The sequence below is a fragment of the Saccoglossus kowalevskii genome, chromosome 10 (assembly GCF_978046115.1).
Source record: "Saccoglossus kowalevskii chromosome 10, keSacKowa6.1, whole genome shotgun sequence".
Classification (NCBI taxonomy): Eukaryota; Metazoa; Hemichordata; class Enteropneusta; family Harrimaniidae; genus Saccoglossus; species Saccoglossus kowalevskii.
The window spans coordinates 13,271,632-13,297,431 of record NC_140650.1 but is presented as its reverse complement, the minus strand read 5'-3'; the positions used below and the strand labels follow the sequence as shown (position 1 = coordinate 13,297,431).

At 35.5% G+C, this 25,800-nt stretch overlaps 1 protein-coding gene and 1 long non-coding RNA gene across 2 annotated transcripts in view; one reads left to right on the top strand and one right to left on the bottom strand.

Annotated features, from left to right (window-relative positions):
- LOC100370903 (protein SFI1 homolog) overlaps window positions 1–25,800 on the bottom strand; it is a 40,817-nt gene that overhangs the window by 1,531 nt on the left and 13,486 nt on the right. The window contains exons 15-28 of the mRNA XM_085504267.1: window positions 24,683–24,775; window positions 24,021–24,106; window positions 23,146–23,221; window positions 22,868–22,963; window positions 10,222–10,298; window positions 9,404–9,506; window positions 8,957–9,053; window positions 5,839–5,999; window positions 5,036–5,110; window positions 4,617–4,868; window positions 4,027–4,238; window positions 3,799–3,903; window positions 2,612–3,259; window positions 1,303–1,420 (exon numbers count right to left, since the gene is read on the bottom strand). Coding sequence (XP_085360393.1) covers window positions 1,303–1,420; window positions 2,612–3,259; window positions 3,799–3,903; window positions 4,027–4,238; window positions 4,617–4,868; window positions 5,036–5,110; window positions 5,839–5,999; window positions 8,957–9,053; window positions 9,404–9,506; window positions 10,222–10,298; window positions 22,868–22,963; window positions 23,146–23,221; window positions 24,021–24,106; window positions 24,683–24,775 — 2,199 coding nt within the window. The remainder of the gene's footprint in view (window positions 1–1,302; window positions 1,421–2,611; window positions 3,260–3,798; window positions 3,904–4,026; window positions 4,239–4,616; window positions 4,869–5,035; window positions 5,111–5,838; window positions 6,000–8,956; window positions 9,054–9,403; window positions 9,507–10,221; window positions 10,299–22,867; window positions 22,964–23,145; window positions 23,222–24,020; window positions 24,107–24,682; window positions 24,776–25,800) is intronic.
- On the top strand, window positions 15,525–16,298 carry LOC146737876 (uncharacterized). Its single transcript, XR_014930767.1, has 2 exons — window positions 15,525–15,774; window positions 16,053–16,298. It is a non-coding gene; the product is annotated as an uncharacterized LOC146737876 (long non-coding RNA).

Sequence of the window (25,800 nt, the reverse complement as noted above, 5' to 3'; positions counted from 1 at the left end):
GAACGCGTATTTTGACTTCTATGCGGTCGTCGCCAAAGAGCCCCGCGTCCATCGTCCATCGTCCAGTTGCGTTTTTTTGGCTAAAATTTGGGCAGTACTGTCAGTCACGAAAATTGATGAATAAATTAATACACATAAAATATGAATCACGGGCTAATTCAATGGTCACCGAACACTCCACTGTGGCAAGATAGTAGCGTACTGTATATTTGACCCAGATTTGACAAGCGTGGTACAGTTTTTTGCGCGTGTCCGTAATAACGCGCACAAAGGATTGTGGGACAGAGTCCTTTATTTGCTGGCATTCTTGACTTTTGACTGCAGTTCTTTTTTATATTTTAGAGTAAATGCTTTTGATATGCTCTTAGGTTTCTTAATATCTGTCTGAAATTCTGGACTGTGGTCATATTTTTCGATTAGGAGTCGTATATTTAAATAACTCACCGTGACTAATGTTTTGCATTATGAAGTATATTTTTATGAAGGTCAACACACTGTACTTTAGGTAAATATTTACCATCTCGTTATTTCATTATTTCGCTTTCCAGCATTTACAGGAAACGCTTCATTCTAGAAAATGCTATCGCAAAACTGTTGGAAATAATAAATGTAACAGCAGAATACGTCCTAGCACAGTCACTCGACTAGGAGAGTGATTGTGGTCCTAGTAATAAACTAAGTAACTTCCAAAAACTGAATGGTGTTTGCGAACTTCGTATTAGTTATAAACTGACGTTAGCTTCACGTTTATGTCACACCATGGAAACAGCCAAAAACATGGTGCTTGTTTTTGAGTGGAGCGGATCGCCAACCAGCCTACCGGCTTGTTTACATATTTTTTCTCTCAGGTGCTCCCTGTTTGAGGGCGTAATCACCTGGGTCAAAGGTGAGACCAACATGTGGTCTTTTGTTTACTACTTAGCGGCTGTGTACCTGTGGGTTTATTCTGTGTGTATTTGGATGTTCTAATCTTGGTGTTTTTCCAGTGATTTCTCTAGGTGCAATCCAAATACAGTAGGTGTGTCTTGTTTACCTGAGATTTGTAAGAGTTTGAGCTGGCCAACATGTTAGTTTTTTTCATATGGTTGATTACTGGCATGTTAATTTCCCATTTTTGAGCCATGTTTTCAACTTTCTTCATCATTTTCATATACATGTACTAGTAGCAATCTCGTCATATGTTAACATTGTCGTCTATGGAAATTCAATTAGTGCTATGAGCCCTGATGTTATGCCTCTTTCACCTTGGATATGTCAGTATGCAGATTCAATTTAGCTATTCCACATAACACTGCAACCTACCATGTTGACTTCCTCTTTCACTTGGGATACATCAGTTTGCAAATTTAAACTCATATTAACACCGGACAGTTGATCTTCCAGCCAATCAGAGAGCTGCTTCTTCTGTTTCTGCAAATCTCTGAACAAAAAATAAGCAAACAAAAAGTCATATTTAGAAAATAATTCTTTGAATACAGATATCCAATAAGAAATATTTTGTAACTTTTTAGTTTTTCTCTCCAAACACTATTAAAGTCTAAACCAAACACCAGTACAGTGAAACCTGTTTAAGCCGAACACCAGAACAGTGAAACCTGTTTAAGCCGAACACCAGAACAGTGAAACCTGTTTAAGCCGAACACCAGAACCGTGAAACCTGTTTAAGCTGAACACCAGTACAGTGAAACCTGTTTAAGCCAAACACCAGAACAGTGAAACCTGTTTAAGCCAAACACCAGTACAGTGAAACCTGTTTAAGCCGAACACCAGAACAGTGAAACCTGTTTAAGCCAAACACCAGAACCGTGAAACCTGTTTAAGCTGAACACCAGTACAGTGAAACCTGTTTAAGCCAAACACCAGAACAGTGAGACCTGTTTAAGCCAAACACCAGAACGGTGAAACCTGTTTAAGCCTAACACCAGAACAGTGAAATCTGTTTAAGCCGAACACCAGAACCGTGAAACCTGTTTAAGCTGAACACCAGTACAGTGAAATCTGTTTAAGCTGAACACCAGTACAGTGAAACCTGTTTAAGCCGAACACCAGAACAGTGAAACCTGTTTAAGCCAAACAGGAGTACAGTGAAACCTGTTTAAGCCAAACATGAGTACAGTGAAACCTGTTTAAGCCAAACACCAGAACAGTGAAACCTGTTTAAGCTGAACACCAGAACAGTGAAACCTGTTTAAGCTGAACACGAGTACAGTGAAACCTGTTTAAGCCAAACACCAGAACAGTGAAACCTGTTTAAGCTGAACACCAGAACAGTGAAACCTGTTTAAGCCAAACACCAGAACAGTGAAACCTGTTTAAGCTGAACACCAGAACAGTGAAACCTGTTTAAGCTGAACACGAGTACAGTGAAACCTGTTTAAGCTGAACACGAGTACAGTGAAACCTGTTTAAGCCAAACACCAGAACAGTGAAACCTGTTTAAGCTGAATACCAGAACAGTGAAACCTGTTTAAGCCGAACACGAGTACAGTGAAACCTGTTTAAGCCAAACACGAGTACAGTGAAACCTGTTTAAGCTGAACATTAGCACATAAAAACCTCTCTAAGGCAAATGCCAATCTATCAAAACTCTGAATTAAAATGGTTTATTTACTTTATTTTTTCAGTGTTGTTCTTGTGTTCCTCTAACTGTACTTTGATGTCCATTATCTCTTTTAGAATGCTCTCTCTGCTTCTAATCATCTCCTTTGAAATTTCCGGAACTTGTCTGAGTGGCTGATGGATGTCTGTATCATGTTGTAAAGGGATAGTGAAAGCTGATGGTGGAAGCAAAATGGGCTTCTCCTTTGGACTAGCGGACATCTTCTTGTTTGCATCAGTCACTCTTTTTGGTGGTGTTATATTGATAGCAGTGATTGGAATTATGGGATATTGTGTTTCCATGGCACCTGTACTCGGCGTTTCTGTTAATACTGCAGGCTGAATTTTATCATGTACATTCACAATAACCTGTGGTTCTTCAGATGGAATTGTTTCTACATCATCTCTGAAGCTGTCAACCTTTGGAGGAATCTCCAATCTTTGTGGTGACGATGCATCATTTATCGTTGAAACGTCATTCTCCATCGCATCCGACGTCTCACTGCCCGATACTGAGCTGATATCATGATACAATTTTCCCATGGTGCTAGTAAATGGTTTTGGTTCAAATCTAGGATGGCTTTCATCGCTAAACTTTGGTTGTCTGTGATCAATTTTAATTTCCCCAGTTTGTAAATCCACATGGGCACCAGCATTACCACTGCAAAAAAAATAATGAAATAATTAAATTACCATAGTGATAGATTTGAATTTAATATGCTATAACCATCAATACCAGGTCTATCCTATAAGGTCCATTCAATTAGCAATAGCAATTGTCAGCTTCATCATAGTCTTATTAAAATCCAATGTATGAATCCGAATCCGAATCCGAATGTAAAGGCTCCAGTTGTGTTCATATCTTTCAAAATCAGCAACCAATCAGAATTCATGTTACAGACTACTTGCTAGTAAGGGACTCAGTGGAAGGCTGTCTGAATGAATGCAATTTGCATATAATCTGTTCTTATTCTGGTTGAAAAGGAATAAAATCTTCACCCACAGAGATGATTACCAACATTGTCTACACTGTATGTAAACATACTCCAACATGGGCTAAGAAAGCAATGGCTGAATGAAAAAACTTTGGTTGGCAATCTTACCAATCAGACTGCTACATTACTTCTACACTCGTTATTAATATGAAAAATGAATGTAATTTAATCCAGCAACACAACTGTGAATGTGAACGTTACTCACTCATCAAAACTGATATCCCCAACAAGCCCTTCTTTTTGTAAAGACTCCAAAAGAAAGTCTGGTTTTCTTGGTTTAGGTCTACTTTTAAGATTTGTAGTCATAACCCTGTAACAGAATAAAAATAGACTAAAATTAGGACAATTTGGGTCATTTTTAAGTAAATGAGTGAATGCAGAGAAAAACGAGTGCAACTATAATCAATGATGTAAATATCATTAGTTGACATACTTCTGAGCAATATGCACGGCAGGTGGCGGTTGCCGAACTGAAGATCTGATTGGTGATTCTGACGTCATGATTGTTGGTATATAATCAGCCACCTTTCTCCGTGGTAACAGTATTCCTTTGCGTTCTCCACCTCTTTGTTGCTGTCTTTGCTTTGTCCATTCTTTCCAGTGATTTGCGCAACGATACACGACTTGCATTGTACTGTACGCAATCTATCAATAAGGGACAAGAACATATGAAACATGTTGCGAAACAAAACCATACAAACAATATACAAGAGAAACAGATTTTAAGTTTGGTGACAATAAGCTTGCTTCATTAAACATCTTTCAAAAAGCGTAAAATGTTCCAATGACTAAATTATTAACATTAAATTTGTTTAATTAATGCTTTGTATGAGAACGCAGCGATGAGAACGCAGCGATGAAAATACAAGAATGATCATCAGTAGATGTTAATTTTGCTATTATTAATCGCAACCATACCGGCCATTCAACCTTTTTTGAAATGTATAAACGCAGGTCTGGGTTACCAAAAATAATAAATTAACAGAAAAAATGGAAAAAGTAAAATGAGAATGCTAAACTTACCTTGGCTTGTTCTGATGCGGCATACGTTGCTCTATTTGCCGATATATCAGTGGCTACCTTTAACCACTGTGACACACCCTTTCTCAGGAATCTCTGCCTTCGTTGATCCATTGCTTGGGCAATACGCTCCGCTTTATGCTTCTTTTCCAATGTATACGAAAACCATGCTAGTAGACATCTACGTTCTACAGAATACGCCCATTGCCAGAGTGCCATGGTGTTCTTTGTGTTGGTTTCTTGGGCTTCATGATACTATCAACAAAAATATACCCATGAACACAAATGAAAATCACTGTTCTGCCAGTGAGGACAGTGCAATAATGCAACCACATGAAAATTAGATTAAGAATCAGGAAAAAAGAATTTACAAATTTGTGATGTAACAGAGAAATGCCGTTTATGATTTCTTGAATAGTTACCTGCTGTCGCCACTTTATGAAAAAAGTCGCAGTAATCCTAGTGTTATGTAACCACATACACTGTTTACGCAGCAACTGGAATGATATCAAGAAAATCAAAAGGATGTTATATTCCAAAAATGTGAAATATGGAAGCATTTTAAAGCTGATATTGGATCGCATTGCAAAAATGAGCAATATAGCGAAAATGTGTAAATGTACAACTGTTCAGAAGTTTGAAGCAAAAATATAAAATGTGGAAATAAAAAAGGACAATAAACTGAAGTGTCTAAAAGTCAAAAATATAACAAGCCATGCATGGCACAGTCCCCGTTAGTTATCAAATTTAAGATATATAGTTTTGTTTATAGTAATATAGCATGGAGTATAACCATGTCAGGAATATGAATATTGTGATTGTTTAACATTAAAACGATTGACATTTATATCTGATCGTCTAACCGGGTACCGGGTACTTGTCCACATTGAGAGATATTGCTCTGGAACAGCATTAATTAAAACAAAATTAGCCATTTTGAATACATATATATATATGTATAACATGATGTATAATGAATATATAAAATTTGAACATAAACTCGAAATATCTAATATATGTTATAAGTTTGAAATGCCAGAAATGCCAGAAATGCTTGATATTTGATAATTTTTTTAGCACAAAAATGAACACCATTCGGCAAATTACGATTGTCAAAGCAATATATCTGTATATAAACTTCTTTTATCAATAATTATTATCAGTATACGAAAAATATACTGCTAAAAATTAAGCCTTGAAATTAAATTGAGAGTTATTCACATACATGTTTCCTGATAGCATATTTCCTATACAACATCCATGCTGTGAAGGACTTCTGACAGAGTTTATTATCCCAGTGTCTGTCAGCTCTCTCTTGTAATTCCCTGTTCCTTATAGAAGTCTTGTGAGTGTTTATCCAGGCATAGAACACTCTCTTGACTTTCACTGCAAGCATGAAATGTACATTATTGGTTGTTAGGGGTTGACCATTAGAATTTCTGGGAGGGGGATGCTAGACAAAAATTGTATAGAATAAAATTTACCATCACTTACATTTTTTTTAACTACACAGATTGTATTACAGTATGACGATGCTTAAACATTTTTGTTTTGTGTTTTTTTTTTTAAATTGATCCTTCTAGTTTTAAGGGCCCACCTCTTAAAGGGGAGCAGAGGTCTGGCTTTCGACACTCTGTACATGAAATTTGAGATCTATGAATAAATTCTGTCGATAAAAACAACTTGCATGTGCTGCGAAATGCTCTAAATATCGGGTATAAAACGGGCTGTGAAGCAGACGACAAACGTTCGCTTTGCCTGGCGTAATTTCGCCTCTAGAGGGCCAGTTCAATGATGTCATCAGTGAACACTGATAATTGAACCCATTCATTCTAGTACGTCAATCTCATAGAAATGCTACTATAGAAGACCTTGTTAACTGACAATTTAAAAGTTGAAACATTGTGAGGTGTTGTGCGTATGAATGCCATAACGATTCATGTTAAAATCGAAATCAAAATGAAAAATCGCGTTGTTGGTGTCGAGAAATCAGCAAGAAGAATTAACCTGAAAGTGAAGACACGTACAGCGTTCTAGCTATAGTGAACAGTGAGGGAATTAATATTGTACGTGTTAAAACTCAATTAGAAATATGCTAACGACACTTGAACTACAGTACTCATTTCCCCCAGCTTCCCACTATTTAATCGATCGCATAATTCCCGACCGCACGGTTTTTTCCGACCGGAAAACGACCACATTTGTATCGTTCGCGAACGCAACTTCATCTGCGTCAAAAATATTAGAGCTGGTACATCATTGTAAACAAATGCCAAATACATTTAGTTTTTAACTATCTATAATTATATGCACTCAATTTGACCCTTTGACCTAGATTTGATTGGGATGGAATAATTTCTTTTAAACAATATTCTGAGGTTACTTACTGTCCCCAAAATGTTTCAACGCAATTGCGGTATGCTTGTCCGATTTACAAAGTACATCGGCGTAATTTCTGGGCTCCCTTTTCTAATTGTTGATTCTTCACGATGTGTTTGTTTAATTATGTTTGTAGTCTCGGTCTTACGATAATAATTTTGATTGTTTGGAATGCATATCGACTGTTTCCCGGTAATAATTTGTTTGGAATGTTGATCGTAGCTTGTTTCTCCATGCTGAGTTTAGAATGCGTCATTGCCGACGTCTGTCATTCAAGCCGAGATAGAACAAACATTGACCATAATTCATGGGGCTCATGTTCAGTAATTTGACAGCTGAAAACCCAAATAATTAAACAAATACTATTACTATTCATTATATATATTAGTTATTTTTTATCGCCAAACTATAAAAGAACTAGAGGTGTCCCGGTAAACAGTCAATTCCAACTATCCAGTTTTTACCTTGAAATGAAAAAAAAATAAAAATTCGAAGAGCATCGAGTAATATATTAATAACCATTCTCACCAATCGCTAGCTTATGGGGAGAGTAGGAAATCAAACGGCCACAGGTCGCCCGCCTTTTATGCATAGATTTCATGACGCCGTCTGACCGCGGTCGTGTATGGTTAGGCTCGCACATCAATTCACACTTATTGTCAAGACCATGAATGAACAGAAAGGACTGAGAAATTAAAAGGATTATATTGCCACAAAGTTCAAAAACAAATATATAAATTTGGCTGCACCAAAAGCTTGGAAACTAGTGTATATAAATAGTTGACAGAAGACTGAGTGAACAACGACATAATTTTGGGGCGCAATTGAACTTCAAGTACTTCTTTGCGTAACTTACTGCGCTGCTTTTCTAATTACGCAAATGTGTTTATAATATTGTACCGGCTCTAAAAATTTCAACATTGTAATATATCGCTTTCATAATAATTACGCAAACTCAGTTATTTAATATTGGACACAGAACGTTACAAAGTGGTATAAATTTGAAGAGTAGTTCGGAATTTAAAAATAGTTAGTACTCGTTGTATCCCCAAACTGTACCACTCCTGTGCCAGTGACCATTGTTTGAGTGACCGGTCAGTGTTTTCAATGAGCCAGTGAGAGGAACGATAACGATAAAAATGCGGTCGTTTTCGTCAGGAAATACTGTGCGGTCGGAAATTAAACGATAAGCGGTCGATTGAAAAGTGGGAAGTTGGGGAAATGAGTAGTGTAGTTCAAGTGACGTTAGCGTATTTCTAATTCAGTTTTAACTTGTACAATGTTTATTCACTCACTGTTCACTATAGCTAGAACGCTGTCCGTGTCTTCATTTTCAGGTTAGTTTTTCTGCCGATTTTTCAAAACCAACGTGATTTTTTATTTGGGATTTCGAGAAACTTAACATGAATTGATATGGTATTCATACGCACAACAGCTCACAATGTTTCAACTTTTAAATTGTCAGTTTTATACCCGATATTGAGGTCATTTCGCAGCACGTGCAAGTTGTTTTTATCGACAGAATTTATTCATAGATCTCAAATTTCATGTACAGAGTGTCAAAGGCCAGACCTCTGCTCCCCCTTTAATGAAATAATTGAGGTTTAATGTTAAGATTACATATCTTATACAGACATAAACAGAAACAATAAAATATACAATGTACAAACTGACTTGTTGACGCTGACAATATGCCTTTGTATATGTATAATCTCTAATAAACATGCTAATACTGTTAACAGTGATTTGAAAAACAGCTCAGTTTTTGCGATAGTCATATGCTGATTTTTTGCTGTTTAATTTCAGAATAGCTATACTTTTGTAGAAACTTAATAAATGTACTTTTATTTACATGACAAACAAGTATTATAAAGAGTGTCAACACAATTTACAAGGAATCTGACTTGACTATTTCTCTCAGTTTTAGAAATGGCAGGAAAAAAACAGTCAAACTAAATTTTTACCTTTGTCTAGAGTTTCCCTTGCCTCTGTAACTTCTTGCTGTTTAGAGTGTTTGTTACAGATATGTGACATGGTGTAATTACGCCATGCAGAGAATATCTAGAAGAACATAACATTTATAGGTTACCACTTCATATCTAACATTTTTCTAAACCATAGGAAAGTTGTAATTCATCATTCTGTTCAATTTGGCGCTGTTTGTGTGACTTTTGAACTTCTGGAGGTTGACAGATTTGAGTTCTTGAATGTGAAATGTGTTTTGTTTTGCAAGAATGGATTGGAAAAATGAAGGGAAAAAAATAATCAGTTGCAATACAAGCAGGTTTATATTCTTAACCCTATGAAATATGGCAGAAATTACATTTTTAATGTATAAACCACACAGTTTGCTTTAAACATGAGAACATATTGAATTAGAAAACTAGAAAATAAATCGTTGTATGCCTAACCTTTGCTTTGTGGGAGATCTGCCAGTGATTGATTGCTTTGTTTTCGGAGGCTTTATCTTCTATCTGAACTTTGACATTTTCGTACCACTGCCACAATGCCCACCTGAAATCAACATGATTGTACAGTGAAACTAACAACAAATATTACAAGTGGTGATGAACTTTCAACCTTTCAACAACATGGCAACAACATCATTCAAGCTAAGAAAAGGATTTATTCTATAATTCTAATTGCTGTGTCTGAGGAAACGTTACTATAATAACACTATAATTGTTCTTGACACATGCCTGTAGTTACGTTTAAGTTCAAGTTTTGTCGAAATCATTACTGATATGATGTACTTGGAAAACAACAGTGAACCTAATTTAATGAATATGACACCTACATCAAGAGGTGTTAAGTTGCAAGACATTTTTTTCAAATAAATTGATATTATTGATTTGCATGCTTTGTTATGCACAAAAAGTTAGCTTGAACTATGAGCATACATTTAATGATTACTTTTTTTAAAAATGAACTGGAATAAATAAAGACCATACATTTTTACAGTAGATTGTGTAGATTGATGCAAAAACTGTTGCCTTGCTGGAATGGTCAGAGATTTGGGACTAGATCAATTTATAAAGATTTGTGTAAGATATGTACGGATGACACTAAAGTGGATATCATTCTAAATGTCTACACACGACTTGACCATTGCTTACATCAATAAAGCCAAGCATAATAATATAACGAACATATATGATTGTCATACATGTATGCTTGTATCTGAGTCTTGCATAATGAGAGAGTTCAGATAGGTAGCAGTAAATCTTACCTTGACAGTTGCATATTATAGTTTTCTAGTTTCTGTTCTACAACCTGTTTAGTATTTGTAGACTGTTTTGTATAAACCTGCAAATACAAGAAAAGAGTTGAACAAATACGTATATGATATTATAGTTATACATTACAACAGATTTATCAGTTCTTTAGACTTATATTCAAGCACTGCAGAGTATTTCCAAGTCACAATGTTATGAGTTGGGGTTTAAATGATAATTCAAAGGTGATGAAGTAATTAACAATTTCTCCAAATTACAAAAATGGCTTATTGCGTAAACCACATTTGTGACATCACAACTACATGTATTGTCCCTAGTGGTGTTTAGTTGATATAATTACTTCTGCTGCAGTGGTGGTTCTGCAAGAAGCACCAGGTGGTTCTGCAAGAAGCACCAGGTGATTCTGCAAAAAGCACCAGGTGATTGTGCAAAAAGCACCAGGCAATTCTGCGATAACCACCAGGCAATTCTGTGAGAAGTACCAGGCAATTCTGCGAGAACCACTAGGCAATTCTGTGAGAAGCACCAGACAATTCTGTGAGAAGCACTAAGGCCATTCTGTGAGAAGCACCAGGCAATCCTGCGAGAACCACTAGGCAATTCTGTGAGAAGCACCAGACAATTCTGCAAGAACCACTAGGCAATTCTGTGAGAAGCACCAGACAATTCTGTGAGAAGCACTAAGGCCATTCTGTGAGAAGCACCAGGCAATCCTGCGAGAACCACTAGGCAATTCTGTGAGAAGCACCAGACAATTCTGCAAGAACCACTAGGCAATTCTGTGAGAAGCACCAGACAATTCTGTGAGAAGCACTAAGGCCATTCTGTGAGAAGCACCAGACAATTCTGTGACAAGCGCCAGACAATTCTGTGAGAAGTGCCAGGCAATTCTGCAAGAACCACCAGGCAATTCTGTGAGAAGCACCAGACAATTCTGTGATAAGCACTAAGGCCATTCTGTGAGAAGCACTAAGGCCATTCTGTGAGAAGCACCAGACAATTCTGTGAGAAACACCAGACAATTCTGTGAGTAGCACCAGACAATTCTGTGAGAAGCACCAGACAATTCTGTGAGTAGCACCAGACAATTCTGTGAGAAGCACCAGACAATTATGTGAGAAGCACCAGACAATTCTGTGAGAAACACCAGAAATTTCTGTGAGAAGCACCAGACATTTCTGTGAGAAGCACTGAGGCCATTCTGTTAGAAGCACCAGACAATTCTGTGAGAAGCACCAGACAATTCTGTGAGAAGCACTAAAGCCATTCTGTAAGAAGCACCAGACAATTCTGTGAGAAGCACTAAGGCCATTCTGTGAGAAGCACCAGACAATTCTGTGAGAAGCACCAGACAATTCTGTGAGAAGCACCAGACAATTCTGTGAGAAGCACCAGACAATTCTGTGAGAACCACTTAGGTCATTCTGATAGAACTTCAAACAGCGTCCGGATTACTTTCGGAAATTCCGTCGCGTTTCGGAAAGTTTTAATTTTCAAAACTTTTGAATATTTATTTGTGCTTTTAGGTTAGTGAGAAGGTTATAATAATTCTTCATTTCACTTTAACACTGTTTTTACACCCCTCAGACCCCTTTAAAAAGTCACTTCTGGCCATTATAATGGCCACTATTTTCTTAATGGCCAGAGTATTGACCAGAATTTTTTAAGTGGCCAAAATATTTACCAGTGTTTTTAAAATGGTGGTTTTAATGACCCATGTTTTTTATACTGGTCAGAATAATTACAATTGCTTTTTGAATGATGGAGTTGATGAACATTTTTTTTTTATGGGCAGTATAATGGTCATTTTATTTTTCATTACATACATAAAATGACCAGTATTTTTGTTCATGTCTCTAAATATAATGGCCCAGAAAACAGCCTGCTACCTCGTGTGAGCTCAATATACGTGTGGGAATTTATTTTTCCCAAGTTTCACTGGCGCTTCCAAGTACACTTAAATGAAATTTCGCGAATATTGCCTCGATCCCCAGTGAAATTTCATAGTAACGCTGATGCCAGTGACTGCTGGTAGACTACATAACCTGCAGAGTATTTAGATGGTGTTGAATCATAGGACGATTGCAGTACTGCAACTGGCACATCCATCAAGGTATGAATTTGTAATTATTTTACCATTTTACAATGACTTCAATACAATATTAGATACTTTTGTTGTTGTTTATGTAGCAGGATAGTCTTTTGGGGCTTTCGTTTTTGTTCAGTCATGGCACACTGTGTAAGTAATGCTTCATTATTATTCATAATTGTCAAACAACAAGCTCAAGTAGGTGTTAATGAGGATTAGCTCCTATGTTTGTTAATACAAGAAAAGTATAAACAAAGGTTATTTCCAACTCCTGAAATCTGCAAAAAAACATCAACGTAAATTTGTTTCCATTCATGGCAATGTTTTCAAATTATTTTAATAAAATAATTTAATTGACTGCAAAGTGTTTGTTTTTTTAAATTTTCGAAGACTGTATATTGTTTTTTTTTTTCTCTTCAGACAATACCAGCAATAGTGTACTGTACACTGGGAAATCTAATTTAGTAATCATGTATTAACTATACATGTATATATTATGCCCATAACATCAAATACCATACAGAATCCCTTTTTCCTGTAAACTAGTATAGATGATATATGCCTACAGTGTGCAACAGTTCATTTTTCTTTGCGCACAAAAGAAAAAAGTAAAACTCATACTCAAAATAACTTTTAATTTAACATGGATTTAAACTAAATTTCAATTGAATCTAATATTCTTTGCTCATCTTTGAGCCCAATTTGATTTGAATGAGTTGTAGAGATCAATATAAAGGGGAAGTGAACCTTAATGTATGCGCCTAAGGTAGGAATAAACAGAAGACACTTATTCGTAGCATTCACGTAGAGCTCTTTAGCAAAGGCTAAGAGGTCCAATACGTTACCCTGTGCTAAAAAAATGTGCATGAATACAGGCTAAGAAATACTAGGTACAGAGTAAAATCTGGTCAGTCCAAAGCCTTAGCACAGGCAAAACAAAACATGCATGAACGCTTAGCTCAGCTAAAAAAAAACATTGTATTTAATGTTCATTTAGGAGATTTACTACTATATTCATAACTTTTTATTTTGGTGTGCCATTTCCTGCATGACAATCAACGCTAACACATATAGAGAGATTGACTCAAGAAAAAATGTACTGATGATGAGACTCTGTGCTACTTCCTGTTATTCTGCAATTTGCACTTTCTGAATTTGCTTTGGTATTGTTTTATAACTGTAGAACTAACCTTCCTAGTTACTCTTACCATGGAACTATAAACCCCAGGAAGAACAACGAAACTAAGAGGATTAAAAAAACCTTTGTCTTAGTTTATCTTACAGTGCTTTCGCTTTTGTTTCCACGACATTAGTCATACTCCATGTTAGTTGCCGCCGATATGCCCGTTTCAACCGCTTTGCTGGAAACGGAAAACTTGAAAAAAAAATTTCATATCTGCGCAGTAAAATATTTCGTTCACTACGCATGCGCAAACAAGTCGGTCTGCAGGGTGACCTTCAGTGTACCGGAAATCATGCAACGGGTCGGAGTTTTAGCGAGTTTTCATAATTTTTAATGTCGTTTTTAGATTACTTCTTGTTTTTTTCAACCCTCGAAAAAATAAGGTTGCGAAACATGGGGTTTGGTGAGCTGTTTGTTGTTGAGATATCCCGACTAATTCCGTGTTTCCCTTCGATCGCCAGAAGTGGCAATGTGTTTTTTTTTCCCGTTGAATGTCGATCATTTATCAGTGTTTTTGTCTTGGCGCCATTGTTTTTTTATGCTATAACCGGAACAACTCGGTCACGTGATCTCCCGGAGTCGTCCGATTGACTCCGAAAATGACCGATAGTCGGAGATAAACGTTCATTTGCGTAAATCGGCTTATTTTTTAATGCGACAAAATAAACAGTCAAAATAAACATTCGACATCGCGGCAACTATCATAGTTCAAAGGAAACGAAGTGGTTGTTCTTCCTGGGGTTTATAGTTCCATGCTCTTACTGAGCACTCATAGTTAAAATTCCTGCAGCTTTTGCCTATTCTTAATAAGTTTGGGCGTTCCTTACCCCATGCTAACCATCGTTTCCTTCTGTGCATGAACTCAAACATATGAGATTAGCTTAAATCTTAGCCCGTAATTTGTGTAGCGTGAACAGTAATAACTACTATTGAAGATACAGGGGGCAAATGGGCAAGACATAAACAAAATATAATGAAAGTGTAATATGCAGTCAGTAAATGTCCTGGGCGTTTCTAGGTCAGCCAAATTGACCATGGGTACTCTGGCTCAACTTGGACAAAAAAATATTTAATCTATACATGTATAACATTACTTAAATCATAGACCTTAGAGAACAGGTACATGCGACTGTGGCTACCCCTTTCATGTAACCTTAGTTATAATCCTCTACCCAAATTAACACCTTAGAGAAACTGATAATAAATCTATGTCAACACCACTGTTACATCTTTTTCTATTTCATAAGCCAAACATGGCTGCCAGGGTGTAGCTACACAAAATGAGACAATTTTGTGGTTGGAATATAATCAGAAAAAACTTGAATAGCCAAGTCCATTCTATTGATGCGAGTGAAACTAAAAATTAACAATTTGTATTCAACTATGAAATCAGGAAAGGGAAACAAAAATGGTACGTTTTCTCTGCAAGGAAACAAAACTGCCTAAAAGTAAACAATGACCTGTCAAAATTTGTGTCATTATAACAAGTGGATTTTTCATCATATTTAGAACAGATATAGCATAGTGCACTTGTTATACACTGACTAATGGGAATACTAGTAAAAACTGTTTCAGATGTATAAATCTTCTAGGTACATGTATATGTATTAATGAGATTATACAGGAGATTATAACCCACATTGCACATAGGAAACTGGATTTCTTTTGTCTCAGACAGAAGTTGCATGACCCTGTTTTCTAAGGTCATGCTTAAATCATAACCATCTGAATACCATTATTTCACTTTTCAAACTAAACTGTTTTTATATTTTTAATATCATTTTTTTGATTTTGAAAAAAAATATAGGAACAATATTACACTTAACATAATTACTCTATTAGCAGCACATGCGCTTAGGTAAATTACAGGGATCTTCAATGGTCGAAATAAGTAATATTTTCATGATTTAGTATCCACAAATGTAATTTTAGAGCAAATATGGTATTGTATTGGATCATAATTATAATACAATTATTTATTTTGTGAAAGTACCTGGGGATCGATGAAGTTGTACATGCATGGTGGCATTCCCATTGTGGAGGGACTCTATAATTTTGTATGTACACAACTTCCTATTTTGAAAGATAAAATCATGCAGCTGCATTGTTACATAACATTCTTTTGTCTCTTGTAGGAAGTTAAATCCCCCTATTGTTCTCAGAAATTAGGTTCCCAAGTACAGCAATGTACTGTCCACAGAGGGACTGTGTACTGTCCTAGTCTCTCAAGAGATGAACTGTGTGTATATATGGCACAACCCCTTAATATATTCGGTTAGGAAACAATTTGATGTTATTCTGTTTTATTCAATATTTATATTTTTTCAATCAGAATGTACCGGGTATCATCTTTTTGGAAGTATATCTGAGTTGCATAGGGGAAAAATTGACATATCACAAGATGTCATTTTATCCACATTGTTATTTGTGAGGACAGAAATATGCCAGAATACACAGACACCACAAATTTTTGTTTCCAAAATTGATTACAAAGTGTCTTAATTAAAAACTGGTCATTGTAAGCTAATAGCAATCTGAATTATTTTTTGCAGATAATGACAATTTAAAAAAAGGAAATACTATATAAATGGAACGTAAGAAGTTGAAGAACCAGAATTTATGGACGTTAAGGGGACAAAAAAGTTTAACCAGTATTGATGGATGCAATGGTTTAGCATTTGCATGTTTATCAGTTTTACATTTGCACACAGATTTTGCAAGTTCCAAGTGTGTAGAGTTACTGTACATTCCTTTTTTTATGTTTTCCCTGAAATAAAAGTGACATCTTTCAACTGGTATTTCATGATTTTCAGCTATCTTATATAGTTCTTCTTGCTGACCCTTTTGTACACACCCACACTCACTCCACAATCTTTCATCTTCTTAATAATAATTAACAGGAAAATATTATTGAAAAAATCCTGTAGAGATCAAAAACATGAACAAATTTGACACACCTACATCTTTTGAGAAAAAATATTTTACACTAGAAAAAGAATAGCACAAAAACAAAGAGGAGAAAAAACATTTTGCACAGCCCCCTCCTTAAGCTAATCGCCTCTCAAGAAAACTTGATGAATATCTGGAGGAGTATGACATTGCAACCTAAAATATTATTATCCACTAAAACAGTCTGTATGGCTGTGCACTACATCATGATTTTTCAAAAACAAAACATGGCATACTTTTAATATTGCTTACATATTCTTGTTTTGTCTAATGTTTTCATTAATTATCCAATTTCTGTACTTTATGTGTTTGTACACTGAGCTGAATAATTAAGATGATGTTTTGAAGCACAGTGATAGAGGGACTGTGTTTGAAGCAATGTTTTAACCCCCCTCCCCCCATATGACTTTTTTACTTAGCAAAGCTGTACCTCCCAGATCTTTAGTTGTTTATGCATAGATGGTCTTTGGTTATAAATTATTTACTTTCCAGTCATTTTTGAAGGGTAAACTTTTGTCATACTTTCTGCTGTGTTGACTTCCTGTCACTATGCTTTTGTTTCCCTTTGGTTAGCTAAACATATGAACGCTTGTTGAAAATCACACTTGGAAGTAAGAGTTTCTAATGGAATAGCAAGCAATCTAATCTATTCCTGAAAGTGTTAAATTATATATAGTGTTATTTGGAAATGTCAAAATAAACTTCTAGGAATCTGTTATTCAGTTCAAAAAATAAACTGGTTGCATGCAGAATCTCAGAGAAACAATTGCATGTACATGCAAGAATGGACGGATGTTGCAGCAGCAGAAGTTTGGGCCTGGACATTTCAGTCTCATTTTTAAAATGATTTTAAATAGTTGTGTTCACGTTACACGAAGTACGGGCTAAGATTTAAGCTGATTTAGGCTTATCTAGCATATTTGCATTTCGGCTAGACCCAATTGCGTCCACGCACAGGGAGGGCCAGTCGTTAGCACGGGCTAAGGGGTGCCATTAGTCGGTGACCTTTGGTAAGCCGCTATTTACGAACGAAAAATGGATGACACGCGCAAGGTTCTATTTCTGCTGCTGGCATGTTTCGTTCTAATTTTGAAGCGACGTGCACAGGAACGCGAGAGAAGACGGACCACTTATTTGGATGCACATAAACAGCATACAACGGGCGTAACAGAATACAGAGTTTTATTAATGCATGTCGTAGACAGCGAACCAAATTTATTTTGTCTACGATTGGAGCTGCTGTACGCTCTACTACAGTGACCCGATTAGTGTGGAAGTGAGCGCGGAGTAATGACTGGTGGAATAGTGTCGTTATACGAACATGGGACAATTTCCACACCCAAAGGTCGCCGCAGAGGGCGCTTAGCCCTGGGCTAAGCGTTCGCGCATACTTCGTTAGCCCGTGCTAAGGTCTAGACCGCGTCTTAAATTCGGATCAGATTTAACCCGTACTTAGCATTCCTTAGCCCGTGCTAAGCGTTCACGCACGTTTTCTTAGCACGGGCTAAGGAATTTGACCTCTTAGCCCGTGCTAAGGAGCTGTGCGTGAACGCAACTAATAATGTACGTATTCTTAACAAACTGTTACATGAGCATGAAATAATATTTTAGTTTTGGAAACTATGCAAAGATGTGTGTTCAGTAATTCAATACCTTTGATGAGCCATTATTAAATTAGCACACTAAGGGTTAGATTTGAATAGATTCCTAGTAAGATTGGTGCATTCTTAATTCAAAAAAACTTAAAAAGTTTTAATACTACTAAATTATACATATGTTTGATATAATTTATTGTAAAACATTAATGTTGTTGTGAAAATAGTTTCATACAAAACGGTGAAAATTTGCCAAAATCCTTATATGTGTTGCCAGTGATATGCTAGTTTCCATTGTTATTTAAATGTACTCATCAGTGAGGTAATCCATTACAAAACATCACTAATCCACAGTAGTCTGGTTTCAGGCTACACCAAGTTACAGTCCTTAGTCTCACAGTCCTTAGAGGGACTTTGACCAAGTGCAGGCTAAGATTTAAGCTAATCCCAAATGTTTGCATATCAGCTAAACTCAATTGTGTTCACTCACAGGAGGGCCCAACAGTTATAGCACAGGCCACAGTGTTGAGGGTCTCTGCACTGGCTAAGAACACCCAAACTTGTTTCCCAAGGGAAGCAGCAATTATGAACAAACAATTAAACAGCAATGATACAGTGCCATAACTACACTGTTAACCGAAATAAACCAACCACAAATTATTGAAACAACCACCATATATTTTTCTCCCTTAATATTTTTTTTTTCATTCCTTTTCCATGTTTTATTGATTTATAATGCTTATTTTGTTTTATTAATATCATCACCAGTTTTTTCAATTGTTTTTTTTAAACCATTGTGGTGCTTCCGACACTAGTTTGCTGATAGTTGTTAGAAGGGAATTTTTGTGATGCTGATTGGTACACTCAAAAGCAATATCACATGTGCAATTTACGTTACACCCCAAAACGGCATGCGTGCGCATGCGAAACACCATATCTTCGACTTCTGGGGAAGTCGTCTACTAGTATCCCACCAGTCATTAATTACTCCGTACACGCTTCCACACTGATTGGGTCGCTGTAGTAGAGCATACAACAACGCCAATTTGGTTCGCTGTCTACGACATGCACTAATAAAACTCTGCATTCTGTAACGCCGTTATATACTGTTCCTGTGCATTAAAATAAGTCGGTCCGTCTTCGCTTGCGTTCCAGTGCACTTCGCTTCATAAATTAGAATGAAACATGTCAGCAGCAGAAATTTTGCGTTCGTAAACAGCGCCCCTTAGCCCGTGCTAAGGACTGGCCCTCCCAATGCGTGGATGCAATTGGGTCTAGTCAAAATGCAAACATCAGCTAAAATCTTAGCCAGTACTTCATGTAGCATGAACACTATTATTGTCCAGCATTATAATACCGTGAACAAACAAACATGCCATTCACTGCTAAGTCAGCTAGCTACACATAAAACAAAAGAGGGTTTAACTGAGAGCTTTAAATCAACAGTTGGAGTCAGACAAGGGTGCAATCTTAGCCCTACTCTTTTTAACATTTTCTTAAATGATCTACCTGACTGTTTCAACTCTGAAAACTGTGACTCCTCGGTTCTTGATAATTTAAAAGTAAGTTGTCTCCTATATGCAGATGATGTTGTCATTTTATCTAAATCTGCTAGGGGGCTACAAAACTGTAGACAACTTAAAAATATATACGTCAAAATGGCGCCTGGCTGTTAATACAGAGAAAACAAAGGTTATTGTATTCAATAAATCAAACAGAGCCCTGAGCAATAATATATTCTTCTTCGCTGAAAAAGAAATTGCCATAGTTAAGCAAATTAATTACCTGGGTATAACTATAAGTGCTAATGGCAAACATAAAGAGGGTATCAATAATTTAAAAAATAAAGGGATGAAAGCTCTTTTTGCTTTGAAATGCAAACTCCGTTATGACAACTCACTAAACATACCCCTCCAACTATCTTTATTTGACAAACTGATAAGACCAATTATTGTATATGGTAGTGATGTTTGGGGTGATGAAAGCACAACTAAGTCTGCAATTGAGGATGTCCATCTTTCATTTTGTCGGTTCATTCTTGGTCTCTCAAAATTCACACCAAAAATGGCTGTTTATGGTGAGCTAGGAAGGTACCCCATTGACTGTTTTATCAAGAAACAACAACTTAAATATTTCAAACGGGTAACAAACTCTGATAACACATTACTAAGAGAAGCCTACTTAGTAAATAAGAATGTAAAAAGTAAATGGTTTACAAGTGTAGAAACCCTCATGCAAGATTTAGATGTTGTCACCATTGTAAACTCAAGTGAAAAAATAATTAAGAAAAACTTAGACTTTATTCATAAAAAAATAAACAAATCATTTGAGAACCAATGGATCTTAGACATGCATAATGATAATAGAAAACAAACCTTGGCTAAAAACAAACTAAGAACATACAGACTTTTCAAACAAGATTTAAAAATTGAAAATTACCTAATTAATATGCAGAACCATGGTCTTAGAAGGTTAATTGCAAAATTCAGGACAAGCAACCATGACCTTAAAATTGAGAAAGGCAGACATAATAATGTGCCGCTGGATAAAAGATTATGTGATATGTGCAGCCAAAATATAGTTGAGGATGAGCAACATTTTGTAATGAAATGTCCAGCTTACAGTCACCATAGGGACAAATTATTCCTGACTGCACAAAATAAAATTCCAAATTTTGATAAAGAAAATAGTCAGAATAAATTCATTTTGATTATGGCAAACCATACTCTAGCACCAGCCTTAGCTGTCTTCTTAAAAAACAGCTATGGAACAAAACAGCAACAACTATCAGTGTATTAGGCCACATTCTGTGTTCATTCTATATTCTGTATTCACCATTGGCTGCAAATTGTCTTTTTTTGTTTTTGACTTGTTTTATTTTTTTTTTAGAAAAGTTTTTATTTTTTGTTTTCTTTTTTAGATTGTAGTTTTTTTTTTTTAATTTCTTTCTGTAAGACCCTTTTTATCCTTTCCTAAGGATTTTATGCGTCTAATAAAAAAAATAAAAAAAAAAATACTGAACCACCCAACACTGTTTCGTACACATGCAGTAGTTGTGGAATATTTTCACAGATAATTTTCATATCACATTAAACCATTCATAATAGAGAAAATAGCAAAATATAAAAATAAAGCAGAGCATCATGGGTATTTTTTAGTTGACTGTGTCGTAGCCACTTTAAAATCACCTTCCATCAACCCTTCAACATAAACTTCTACAGTTTATAACACATGTTATGAAAAAATACTGGTTAAGTATTCCAATGTAAAATGTTATAGTTTGGGTGTATTTGAAGACTAAACTTTAGTTTTTTGTCAATATTAAAATGGGAATTTTGTTTATGTTTGAGCTTAACCCCACTCATAAAGACAGGCTCTTTTTTCGGATTAATAACTCGCTGTTTATGTGACTTTTTGGAGTAACTCCCTGTGACTTTTTGAAGTAACCAGCTGTTTATATGACTTTTTTTGGTGGAAAGTCAGTTGCTGAGTATTTTTGGGGTTGCACACTTTTCAAAGGTTCAGTAGTGAATGTCTTGTTTGTTTGTTCAAGGTATTAAAATGCTGGATATTGCCTTTATAAGAACAGGATGTAGTACAGAGTCTCATTGTCAGTCCATTTTTATCTCAAGAATAATGTCACAGAATGTGCTTGTATTGATTGTCAAGTTTAGTATAGTTATGAATAAGAATAGTTATGAATATAATAGTTAAATTTTCAAATGGACATCAAGTACAATGATATTTTGGGTGATTAGCCTGGGCTCAATGTTTGCACACACTTCGTTAGCGCCCGTGATAAGGGTCTAGGCCGAATTTTGAAAACTGGTCATCTTCTATGTTCAATAACCTATTGCATTATACTATATATTATTAAGTCAACAGTATCAAGTGCATGATTTTTTGTGATTTTAAAAACAAATTAACCCAAAACGTCATATTTTTTCAAGATATATAATTCCATATTTTTCAAAATCTTGTATTTTACGTTTACCTACAATTGTACTGGCTTAAAATTGAAGCAAACTGAAGCGAGTGAGGAAAAAGAGGAGAGCTGTCAATCCCCATGTGCCATTACCGGGTATATCTGTGACATGAAAAAAAAATGACCATTTTATTTATGTAATGAAAAATAAAATGATCATTATAATACCCATTAACAAAATAGATTGTCACCCACTCCATCATTAAATAAAAAATTACTATTATTCTGACCAGTGTAAAAATAGTGGTCATTATAACTACCAGTTTGAAAATACTGGCCAATATTTTGACCATTAAAAAATTTCTGGTTGGTATTCTGGCCATTAAAAAAATAGTGGCCATTACAATGGCCAGAAGTGACTTTTCAAAGGGGTCTGAGGGGTGAAAAAAACAGAGTTAAAGTGAAATGAAAAATTATTATAACCTCCTCACTAGCCTAAAAGTATAAATAAATATTCAAAAAATGTGAAAATTAAATCTTTCCGAAACGCGACGGAATTTCCGAAAGTTATCCGGACGCTGTTTTCATTTAAACAATCATTATTTATCCATGGAGGTTCTAGAAAATATGCACACTATCATTGTTCAACAGATGCTTCTATAATGAATGTTAGAGTGCATCTTCCTACTCAATTTTAAGACTTCTAGTTACAAGACCTGCAAGACAAACCCTGATTCTTGGATACGCCAAGTCTTGGAGTCGTCACTCTACAGATATAGATAAGCAGGTGATTTGTTAGGGTATGCAACATGGAGTTGGCGATTACCTACCACTTATACTGGTTGGTGACACATGTCAAACTCTAATTTTACACATATTACAAATAATAACTGCTTACCTTCCATGCTGTAAGAACCCTCATCAACAGTTTCTGGTTATTGTGATTATTAGCAGTCAGTACTTTCAAGTATTTCTGTTTACGATACGCCACATACTGTTCAATAAACATAGATCAAGTTAGACAGTGATCAACAAATACAAATATATAAATACATTGTTTACTTTCAAAACCAAATTTCAAAAACTCCTTGATCATAAACGGACATGTTTTAATAATAGAAATCTAGTTTAAAATTGAAAACGAAATATATGAATTTTAATATATTCCAAACATACCTGTTGCCATGCCAACCAGCATCTCGACACCTTCTTAACATAGTCATGTTTGACGGCACACTTCTCATGATCGTAGCTATTATATTGATACAATAATATAAGTATTACTGACATGGAAGTAATGCTAGAAGGGTTTCAACTTTAGTTGGATTGCACTGTCGTTAGTCATTCAGAATATAGAAAGATTTGTGAATGACAGACAAGTACACAGCCAAACAACAATTATGCTATGAAACTGTCTTCCTGTACCAATCTAAGTAAGAGCAGTGATTTAACACTAGTATAAGGACATAGACTTTCTTTGTAAATATAAAGCTCTTTCAGGATACTGTAAAATACTTTATTTTCGCTTGGAATTAATTTTCACTATTTTCGCTGAAGGAATGATTCAGTGAAAATAAAATCCAGCGAATATAACTTTTTCCCTATATTTTACATTCAACTTGTCAAAAATCAGTGAAAATAAATTCCATACAAAACAACCAAAATGTCTTTTCAGCGATAATTAATTCTAGCTAAAATAAAGTATTTTACAGTATATGTTATTGGCAGCATGTTACAGAAAAGTTCGCAGGGTTTTATTTTATGTTGATTTTGTCAAGTGATGTACAAGCTGATTCCAAACCTTATGATTTATGAAATCATGAGAAGCATAGAAGTTATTGCTATAGTAACAAAACTACCTGAATAATATGTACGAATAGAGAAATTTGAATTTGGTAAAGATCATAAGAATAAATAAGACACCCCATTAGAGCAGCTTAAGAAATAAATGATGATGTAAAGTTGGTGTGTCAGGTTAGAACACAACTTTAATTTGAGATGCATATCTAAGTAATTGAGCAATGTAATATTATTCAGGATGAGGATTCTACCTTTTCTTGAGTTCTTTATTATACAGAATCCAGTCTTTTAATGATTTCATACAAAGATGTTTTTGATAATGATGTTGTGCAATTTCCTGAAACATCAAAATATCATTATTATTATTATTATATTACTTGTGAGATGTTTCAAATAAAAACAGTCTGACATGGAGACATTAGATCTCCAGTTTCCTCTCCAATCTCACGTAATGTTACTGGAGGTTTAGTAAGAGTAATTTATTAATAAAGATGAGTTGGATTTACAATTTGGTCTTGAGACGATTTGAAATTCTGTCTTGTGACAAGTTACAATTCGGCCTTGCAACGATTCAAGATTATCTCTAAAACAGAGTAGTTTACCTGGGGTATAATTGTAAAACACACAAAAACTGACAAAAAATTCAAAATTTTAAGTAAAACAACTTGTCTCACTCACTATGGGTAAAATGTTTCATAAGAGCGATTTTCAAATTCAAATGGAATACAATCATAGCAGTTTATTTTCTCAATATTGATTAGGTCTTTGTCTAACATTCAATGTGAACAGGTCACATAAGGAGTGGTATAACTGCTATATGACGAATCCAGATTCGATCTAAACACTGGGGGCGTATCGAAGTAATACAATTATTATACATGTAGTTTTCATAATACTGATGAGCAAAACACACCTCTTGTTTCATTTCATGAAGCTTTTCATTTGTTCTTTCTTTCCACTTCATAAACTTTCTCTTCAGTAATTCACTGTCATAGTGCAAGATAGCCTGGAAAGAAGTTAGATAAATTTGTTGAAACTATAATTGATGTTATCTTCACAGCGAGCGCAAGATATTTACATACACCTAACTCCCGCACCCGGTAGGTAATTACCAAGGGACTTTGCAACATCGCCAGACACTTCCCTAGACACTCCAATGACCGTTGTGGACGCAATGAAGTTAGATATCCACTCACTTGACAGTTAATCAAAACACCGGACGCAGAATGCCTTTGATCATGTGATGTTTGGCCACGAGGAACGAGAGGTAGTTGGACTATTCCATTGCTTTGTACAAACAAAAATCATTGCTGTGTAACACTTGAGAGAAATATAATACGAACATAAAACTGGGAATGAATATTAACAAGAAATGATAAATATAAATTCTTTTGATTTGTAGTTTGTTGAGATGTTGTCAATGGATTTATAGTAATAATATTAGCGTTGTGAGTGTCCCTTTCAATTTCTCGCATAATGGCTGGTCCCATTGCCAGTTTACCAGAACACTCATCGCCCAGTCAATCTTTCCCTGGAATCTTCTACTTTGTTTCACCTACACACCGTCACCATATACCAGTTTCAAATATCCTTCAGATCGCAGACAAAATTCGATAAACTTAACAATTTCTTATGTAACATTCAGTCAACGACCGCCGCTCACTGACTCCTTTCAAAACTTATCCAACCACCGTCCCTCAACACCGGTGTTGAGGGACGGTGATCCAATCGATGCGACAGAAATGCGGTACAATCCTTTGAACCGTTGCCGTCGCTAGTCCAACTTCCTTCGCCGTCGTTCATTCGCGAGAGGCGAATAATCTCCATCTCAGTGTCTTTGTCTAAACGTTTTGACATAATCAAAATCAGAAACTGTATTCAAAACTAAACTTTATTCAAAACAAGGAAAATTTAGGTAATTTCATTATATGTTAGGGGCGTTTTTAAATATTTGTATCAACTAGGTTTATTATATTCGTGAAACGTTCAAAATAGAATGTATTAAATGAACGAGCATATGTATGTATGAAA